Genomic DNA, 9,222 nt, shown 5'->3' with positions numbered 1-9,222 from the left:
GACAAAATATTTTTCCAATCCTTTATGGCTAATATGTTATATTCAATGAGTTTACTTTAACATTAAAATTTGTAATAAATTTTATTTAATGAATACACAAAAAGGGAGAACAGCAAAATGAAATGTTCACGTACCCATTACTTGGCTTCTACTTTTAAGTAATTTTTCTGATTTCGATGTACACTTTCTAAAACATTTTAAAGCAAATCCCAATCATGTTTTACCACCCATACTTGTTGAACATCCCCAAAATCAGACCTTCCCTCTACATAACCACCATGCCTTTATCACAACCAACAAGATTAACTCTAATGCCACAGTATCATCTAATTCTTACTCCATATTCAAAGTTAATTAGAAAGCTCCTTTTTCTAGCAAATCACTTTAAGAAGGATTAAATTTGGATTTATAAAAACTACAGCTTTCTTTTCATACTCATGTTGGTGCACAGTTATCCCAATATGATTGGTGATATGATTAATAGGCAAACAGACATACTTAAAAGATGTAAAAACTCTTTATTGATAAAGAATGTGGAAGTTTAGCTGTTTTTGGAAACCGTTATTGAAATGAGTAAGGTAACAAAAAAAAAAAGAAAAAAAAAAAAAAAAAAAAAAAAAAAACACCAAATGCCCAACAAAAAAGTAACTGATTAAATAAACTGAGAGAACTGTACAAAGAAAACCATGCCCCACGGGCATAGACATTATCCTGTAGGCAATGGGGTGCCACTGAATGATTTTGGACCGGGCAGTGTTGAGTTTATTTTTCTACTTTCACTGAAAGATTAGGAGAAACGGGGAATCTGAGAATGGAAGCAGAGAGGCAAATTTGAGAAAGGAGGTATTACAATATTTTAAGAGGGAAATTTTTTTCCTATTCCCATCATTTCTCTTGAAGTGAAGGAAGTTCCACAAATTGAAACCAGCCCTGGCTTCTCTCTATCCCCTACTCATTCCCCTACCCCCAGAAGAGGAATTTAAAAATCAAAGTGGGCATGCATATCCACTCATTCTGCTGCTGTGAACATTCGGGAGCAAGAGAATAAAACATGCCCCATATGAAAACATGTTTCCAGTTGTTCATAGCAGCATTACTCAGAATGGTCAAAGGTTTATCAAAACATAACTAAAACGTAGTATATCCACACAACTGAACAGCAGTCAACCATAAAAAATGAAGGGCTACATTCATATGCTACAAATAGACAAACCTTGAAAACATTATGCTAAGTGAAAAGCCAATCACAAGATCTCACATACTATATGTGCCCCATACTGTATGCACACATATTAAACCTTATGTGGCCCATTATCACTTTGTATGCTTTAAAAGAGCCTGATTTTAAAAAGCTTTAACACTGAATTAATACATATGCTGCAGTCCTGAAGAAATTTCACCCATTCACTTTTAATGTCCATGCTGTGAACAGAATGGTTGTATCCCACCCCAAAATTCACATGTTGTAATGCTAACCCCTAATGTGATATTAACAGATGGGGCCTGTGGGAGGTGACTAGGTCATGAGGGTATCTCCCTCACGAATAGTATTAGTGCCCATTAGAAAAAGAGTGCAGTTGAGCAGGATAGACTCTGGGTTGGGGGAGGGGGAAAAAAAACATACAACAGCTTGCTTTCTCACTCCCTACTCTCTACACGTGAGTATACAAGGAGAAAACAGCTATCTGCAAACAAAAAGAAAGCCCTCAGATACCACATCTGCTGGTATGGCACCTTGATCTTGGACCTTCTAACCTCCAAAACTGAGAAATTTCTGTTAAGTTACCCAGTCTATGTTATTTTTGTTACAGTAATCTAAGCAGACTAGGACAGTTTGGAATAGACATAACTATAGAGACAAAGTTGTTGCCAGAGCTGGAGAAGAAGGAACGTGACATAATTGCTAATGGGTTCAGGGTTTTCTAGGGGGTGATGAAAATATTGTGAAATTAGGTCAAGGCAATTGTACAATCTTATGAATACAGTAAAAACTACTGAATTGTATACATTCACAGAGTGAATTTATGGCATGTGAATTACGTCCCAATAACGTTTTTTTTTAAAAAAAGGATATGTTTGAAGAATTGAAGGTAACAAAATGAAATTTAAAGTGGCTTCTCGTGGCCCATAGACTTCAGTGAGAGACAGGGAGATTCCACCCTGATGGTTTTAGTACCCCTACACTAGGTCACATGGGTATAAACAGCTGTACAGATGATCTTTGCAAAGATGACACAACTCGGAGAATTGAAGGGACTAAGACTCTGCGAGCTTACCCTCATAAGGCTTGATAGAGGCAAAGCACATGAAGAAAATAAGTGCCAGCAAGCCTCAGGGTCTGAGGGAGCTCCAGGTACAACTCCCAAGTGTCCTTTCTTAGTTACAGAATCTGCTTTATCTCCAGATTATGAATCGCCAGGGTATCAGTGAGGAGCCTTGGTTTTGTAAGAGCTCCAGCAGAAGTTTCCAGTGGTTGTTTTATGTCCTACTAGTCATATAGCCCAAGCTGGTTATCCAGTTAAGTCAGGTGTAAACCATCAACCTAACATCTCTAGACAATGCAAACAAGTTAGCACTGGTATATTTTAAATTACTAACTTGTCCACTAATCCTTATCTTGGCCAAGAAGTCAGTTCCAGGCTTACTTGATCAGTTCCAGACTTCCAGACGTCCTCAGAAATAAATGGATCTGTATAAACCCAGCTGTAAAATAACTCAATCATAAACAGACTAACTGCTATGGCCTGGGAAAGAAGTTCCAAGTTTTAAGCCTCAAGATAATTTTATTCTTGAAGGCGACCATTCAAAAAATGACCGCCACTTGGAAAGCATGATATCAGGGAGAGCTGGAGGTCACTGTGGCTTAATGTTGAATGATGTGACGACAGGCTGGCCTGGCATTCCAGATTAGCTGAAGTGGGATTAGACATTTTCAGGCCTAGATGGGCAGAACAACTTTTGTGCTTTTAAAATTGAAAGAAATCAGTTCTGCATGTCCTGAAACAGTTCTCAGCCAAGATGATTTTGCCTCCCTAGGGATATTTGAGGATGTCTTTAGACATTTTTGTTGTCATACCTGGCGTGGGTGGGTGCCGTGGGCATCTAGAGGATAGAGGTCAGCAGTGCAACTAAATATCCCTCAGTGCACAGGACAGCTTCCAACCACCAATCAACCAAAAAAAAAAAAAAAAAAAAAAAAAGAACCATCCAGTCCAAATTACAAGGGTAATCTATAATTCACAAGGTCAATTTACAAGGTCAAGTCATTTCTCCACCACATAGTCTAGTTCAGTCTGATTGGCTTAATCACATATACGAGCCCTTCCTTAGGAGACAGGTTATTTAGGCCTAAGAAATTCCATACTGCAAAGCTAAAGACACCTGCCCAGCAGAGAATATGGAAGCCTCATCACTAATCAGAACCCACACATGATTTAGTACTGTAGCAAGCAAAACAAAGAGGAAAGGGAAAATAAAGTTTATTTTGTAGCAGGACGAGCCACAGGCAAAATTCCTCAGACACCGGATTAAATAAGTAAGAGGTTTTTTATTCGGCTGGGAGCTTCGGCAGACTCACGTCTTAAGAACTGAGCTCCCTGAAGAAGAAATACGTGGCCTTTTTAAAGGCATACAACTTTAAGGGATCCATGTAAAAGGGTCATGATAAATCAAGCAAGCATGGAAAACATGACGAGGGGCTACATGCATCAGCTAACAGAACAAAAAGTTTTACAGTGCTTTCTCATACAATATCTGGAATTTATAGATAACACTAGTAGTTTTTGGTCAGGGGTTAATATTATCATTATTATTTTAACCACCAGGGCCAGGTGGTGGTGCCAAGGTCATCTAGCTATTTATCTTACTTCTGTTTCTTTCCAACTTTTTGCTTTCTCCCCCTCCTCCTGTCTTATAAACTAGGGAAAAGGGGAGATGGGGAAAAACCGGGAAAGACAGTAGGAGAAGTGGTGGTCTCATTCTGTATTTCCCCCGTTTGAGAATTTTCACTTTTTTTAGTGGGAGTTCTCACTCTCATCTTCACTTTCTGAGTCTCTCTGTGAGATAGAGCGATAGTAATTCATATAATATGCATGTGCTGAAGTTTTCTGATGAACCCAAGTAGCAACAAAAGTTTTTATCATTTGAAAAATCAAGGGTAATACACAGGGGAGCAGCAAGCAAGTTTCTGTTACTAGCAATACACCTACAATGAGGGTTTTAAATCTTCCTATAGCTGGAAACCATTTTCCAAATAAAGACTCTGGATCAAACTCATGCCAAACCTGTAGAGGCACATATGCCAACTTTGTCATATCCCTGACTATGTTTTCAACCACCTGTCCTTGATCATCTATTTGTAGGCAGCAATTGGTTAAGTTAAATTTTCCACAGACTCCTCCTTCAGCTGCCAGCAAGTAGTCCAAGGCCAGTCTATTCTGATAGATAGCATTTCTCATTTGGGTTTCCTGCCGAGCTAAAACAGTCAAAGCTCTGCCAGTTTCATTAGTAATTATTTCTAAGACGGCCTGCAACCGTATGATCTGATTGAGCATGTAAATGGGGGTTCGGTATCCCCATGAGCCATCTTGTGCCCATGTGGCAGGCCCATAATACTGTATGATCCTTTCAGGAGGCCACTCATTATCTTTCCAGTTTCCTATAACTATGCCTCTCTTTTCTCAGGAGGCATAGGCAGGGAAACCTAGGAGCTCACCCATTTTTACAGGTAATAAGAAAACGGACGGTTTAATAGTGCCAATAATACAACTACCTCTCCATTTATTAGGTAACTGAATGTAGGCTCTGTGCCCACATATCCAGTATAATCCAGCAGGAGCCGTCCAGTCCTGATAAGATTCTGGATGAGCCCAGGCAGTTTTTAATTTAGAAAATGTACTAAACGGGTTCTTTTCAGTGTGATTTAGGCCCCACCAAGTAATTGTTTTTATTGTGCTGTTGTACAACTTCTGTCCTATACAATTAAGCTTTCCTACAGGGATGATAAAACCTTTTCCTTCTCTAGTTATACAGTATTGTCCAATAATTGAGGTTTTTAGGACCCAGAAGTTGCTAGCTTGGGCCTTCTGAACTGGAATTATATCAGGGGCTGGATCAGTGGGCACCAACTCTCGGGCTTCCCAAGGCCATCAGTCTCCGATAGTGGTTCCTCCACATACACAACAAGAAGTAACATCAAGGGAATGAGCTACATTTTCTGCTAATTGGAGAAACAAATTTTTTGTCTTTTTCAGAAGTTCTGGTGCAGGCAGATTCAGCTCCTCATTAAAGCTTTGAAACACTGGTTTGGGAGCGAGCCTGTAGACCTCCCCTCGGACTAAAATGGCAACATGGGGGGTTAACCCTGTCCCATCGATCCCCAGGGTTACACGTTCTCCCTTTTTCCAATGGGGGTCTAGGGGATTGGTGATTATTAGTTCCAGTGGGTTACAGTGACCAGCAGCACAGGAGGGGCTGGCTTCCCCCTTCTGAAGATGAACCGGGTCCTTTTTGTTCTTTTTCCAAGTAGCCCAAATAACACATGGCCAAAAGGCACAATTTTCACAAACCCCTGACTCATGACAAACATATTTATTTTCTACTCTGTAGCTCCTTTCCCAGTTAAGAGAACCACATCCTGTTCCTAGCTTGTTACTATTAATGGCTGCACAAACATCAAATCTTAAAGTTACTTGTTTGGGGATTCCTTTTTCTTCTGTTCTAGTTATTATTTTACTTGTATCAACTAGGAAAAGGCCAGTTCTTAATCTTATTTCAAAAACGGTGGTTGCAGGGGACTCAGATGGGTTATAAAACACATCAGGTTGGTCATTTCCCAGGCTACATACCTTGTACTGAGTGGCATTATACAAACAAGTTTCTTTCAACATTCCCATACATTCATAATAACTATAGAACAGAAAGATTGTTTTAATTTGTTGTCCTACCTCAGTGACCTGATGAATACACTGGGAACAGTCACCAGTTTGAGTAAGGTCAATTGAAGTCCTTACTGTATAAGTCCAAAATTTAAGAAAAATGAATCCCACAATGAGATTCCTCATGTTTCGGCCGTGCGTGGACCAGTCAGCTTCCGGTTGTGACTGGAGCAGGGCTTGTTGTCTTCTTCAGGATCACTCTGAAAGGGTTGTCCAGGCTTGGTCTTGCCTCCCAGGTTTCAGGCGCTGCAGGTTTTACACAGCTGTGGTGGATCCAGGCTGGGATTCCCTCTACCTTCACAGCGGTGGGAGTGGTCAAGATAACAGTCTGGGGTCCTTTCCACCGTGGGCACAAAGAGGCTATGTTCCAGTCCTTGATCCACACTTGATCACCTGGGGAGAAAGGGTGAACTGGGGAGAATAAGCTAACAGGGCATCTCTCATTTACCCAGGCTGAGATTGTTTAATTTTCCCTAAAGCCTGTAACTGTCACTGTAACTCAATTTCACCTAACTCTCGGAGAGTGCCTGGAAGTCCCAGCAATATGGGAGGGGGCCTATGATATAATATTTCATAAGGGGAATATCCTGTTTTTAGAATGGGTACATTTAATTTTAAATAATACCATAGGGAGAGCCTATATCCATTTTAATCCTGTTTCCTGACATACTTTCCCTAAACTATTTTTGATAGTCCGATTCATCCGCTCCACCTTTCCGGAACTCTGAGGCCGGTAGGCAGCATGCAATTTCCATGTGATCCCCAATACCTTTGCTGTCTTCTGTACCAAGTCAGCCACAAACACCGGCCCTTTATTTGAGCCGATCCGTAAGGGCAGTCCAAATCTAGGAATAAGATCTCGAAGAAGCACACAGGTTACTTCACGAGGTTTCTCAGTTCGTGTTGGATAAGCCTCAACCCACCTAGAGTAGGTACACACAAGAACTAGTAAATACTTGTTACCTCCACACTTTGGCATCTCTGTGAAGTCCACCTGGAGGTCTTCAAAGGGGGCTGCTCCGTAAGCTTGTATGCCAGGTGGAACAGCTGGACCTTGTCTCGCATTATGCTGTCAGCAGGTAACACACTGCTGTGTCACCGTTTTGGCAAGGGCTGACAAATGCGAGATGTAGAAATACAGACCTAACAACTTTTCAAGTGACTCCTGACCTGGATGGGTGGTTTCATGCACAGCCAGTACAACTGCAGCTCCTAGCATTTGTGGCACAGCTACTCTCCCATCTAGTAATCGAATCCATCCTTCCTTCATCACTTGTCCTCCCTCTGCCTGGAGAAAGTCCTTTGCTTCTTTAGAATAAGTAGGTACAAGATCAGGTGCTTGAGGGAGCAGGGGGGCTGTGACTGATGCCCGGAAGGGGGCAGATGCTGCTTTTCGAGCCTCTGAGTCAGCGCGGGAATTCCCCAAACCCACCAAGGTGGAAGCTCGCTGGTGTCCTCTGCAATGCATAACTGCCACCTTGTGGGCTTTCCATACTGCTTCTAATAATTGCAAGTGTCTTGTTGATATTTTATGTCCTCTCCCCCAGAGTTCAATAGGCCCTTTTCTTTATATAATGCTCCATGCACTTGAAGGGTTAAAAAGGCATACCAAGAATCAGTGTAAATGTTTACAGTCTTACCTTCACTGAGTTCTAAGGCCCGAATTAAAGCAATGAGTTCAGCTTGCTGGGTTGAAGTGCCCTGGGGCAACAATCTGGCTTCAACAACAGTGTCCAGGGTTACCACTGCATACCCTGCACATCTCTCTCCTTGTGGGTTGATGAAGCTGCTCCTATCCACATATATTTCCCAGTCTACTGATGCCTAAGGCTGGTCCCGGAGGTCAGGTCTGCTAGAGTAAACTGAGTCCAACACTTCTATACAGTCATGCTTGACAGGGCTCTCTGATACTGGGAGCAAGGTGGCGGGATTCAGGGTATTACAAACTTCAATGGTTATGTGGGGATTCTCACAGAGCAAACTTTGGTACTTGGTGAGTCTAGCATTCGTTAACCAATGATGTCCTTTAGTGTTCATTAAAGTCACCACAGCATGGGGGGCCTTTATGTTCAGGTTTTGCCCAAGAGTCAGCTTATCTGCTTCTTGTACTAGCAGAGCAGTTGCTGCCAAGACCCTCAAACACAGGGGCCATCCTTTAGAAACCCTGTCTAGTTGTTTAGAGAGGTAGGCCACCAGCCTCGGCCAGGGCCCCATCTTTTGGGTTAAAACTCCAACTGCCATCTTTTCTCTCTCTGACACATACAATGTAAAAGGCTTTGTCAGATCGGGTAGCCCCAAGGCTGCGGCTGACAGAAATTTTTCCTTTATCTCTGACACATACAATGTAAAAGGCTTGCTGTTGTTGGGATCCCCATTCAAAATATTCCCGGTTCCCCCCTCTTTGTGACCTCATACAAAGGCTTGGCTAATATTGCAAAGTTTGGGATCTACAGTCTGTAAAACCCCACAGCTCCTAAGAATTCTCTCACCTGCCTTCTGCTCTTAGGCTCCAGTAGATTGCAAATGACCTGCTTTCTTTCTGATCCCAGGCTGTGCTCCCCCTGTCGAATAGTAAATCCCAGGTAACATACCTGCTCTTGGCAGATCTGAGCTTTTCTCTTGGACACTTTATACCCACAGTCCTCCAGGTGCCAGAGTAGGACATCCGTTCCCTTGGCGCACCCAACTGCCGTGGGGTGTCCCAGCAGAAGGTCATCGACGTGCTGGAGCAACACACAGCCTAGGTCTCTGGTGGGAAACTTCTGGAGGTCTCAAGCCAATGCCTCCCCAAAGATGGTGGGGGAGTTCTTGAACTCTTGGGGAAGCTGGGTCCAAGTGTACTGAGTAGTGACACCTGACTCCGGATCTTCCCACTGAAAGACAAACAGCTTCTGGCTCTCAGGGGCTAATCTGATGCTAAAGAAAGCATCTTTCAGGTCCAAACAGGTGAACCAGGTGTCCTCAGCTGGCAGCAACCCCAACAATGTGTATGGGTTAGGTACTGTTGGATGTAAAGTCACTGTAGCTTGATTAACCAAGCACAAATCCTGTACTGGCCTGTAGTCCTTGGTCCCTGGCTTAGGAACCGGCAGGACGGGCGTATTCCATGGAGACTGACAGGAAACTATAATTCCAAAGGTTCTTAGGCACTTGAGATGGACCTGGATACCTTCAAGAGCTTCTCTGGGGACTGGGGACTGTTTTTGCCTAACCAGCTGGGCCCCAGGCTTAACTTCTATAAGTACGGGGGCTTGGTTGACTGCCAACCATGGAGGGTTGTCTTCCA

The 9,222-nt window shown here is 42.6% G+C and overlaps 1 protein-coding gene across 1 annotated transcript; it reads right to left on the bottom strand.

The window, feature by feature from the left end:
* Nucleotides 1-4,876: 4,876 nt before the first annotated feature.
* Nucleotides 4,877-7,276, bottom strand: LOC126941368 (endogenous retrovirus group 3 member 1 Env polyprotein-like). The gene is made up of 2 exons (XM_050767890.1): nt 6,706-7,276; nt 4,877-6,329 (listed from the first exon to the last, which is right to left on the bottom strand). Exon 2 carries the CDS (start codon nt 6,060-6,062, stop codon nt 5,148-5,150), a length of 915 nt encoding a protein of 304 aa, XP_050623847.1. The 5' UTR covers nt 6,063-6,329; nt 6,706-7,276; the 3' UTR covers nt 4,877-5,147.
* Nucleotides 7,277-9,222: the final 1,946 nt, after the last annotated feature.

This window comes from Macaca thibetana, chromosome 18 (assembly GCF_024542745.1).
Source record: "Macaca thibetana thibetana isolate TM-01 chromosome 18, ASM2454274v1, whole genome shotgun sequence".
Classification (NCBI taxonomy): Eukaryota; Metazoa; Chordata; class Mammalia; order Primates; family Cercopithecidae; genus Macaca; species Macaca thibetana.
This window is presented reverse-complemented; position numbering and strand designations above follow the sequence as displayed.

Excerpts from the sequence above, each read along its gene's own strand:
- LOC126941368 (XM_050767890.1), bottom strand. The coding sequence starts at position 6,062 with ATGAGGAATCTCATTGTGGGATTCATTTTTCTTAAATTTTGGACTTAT.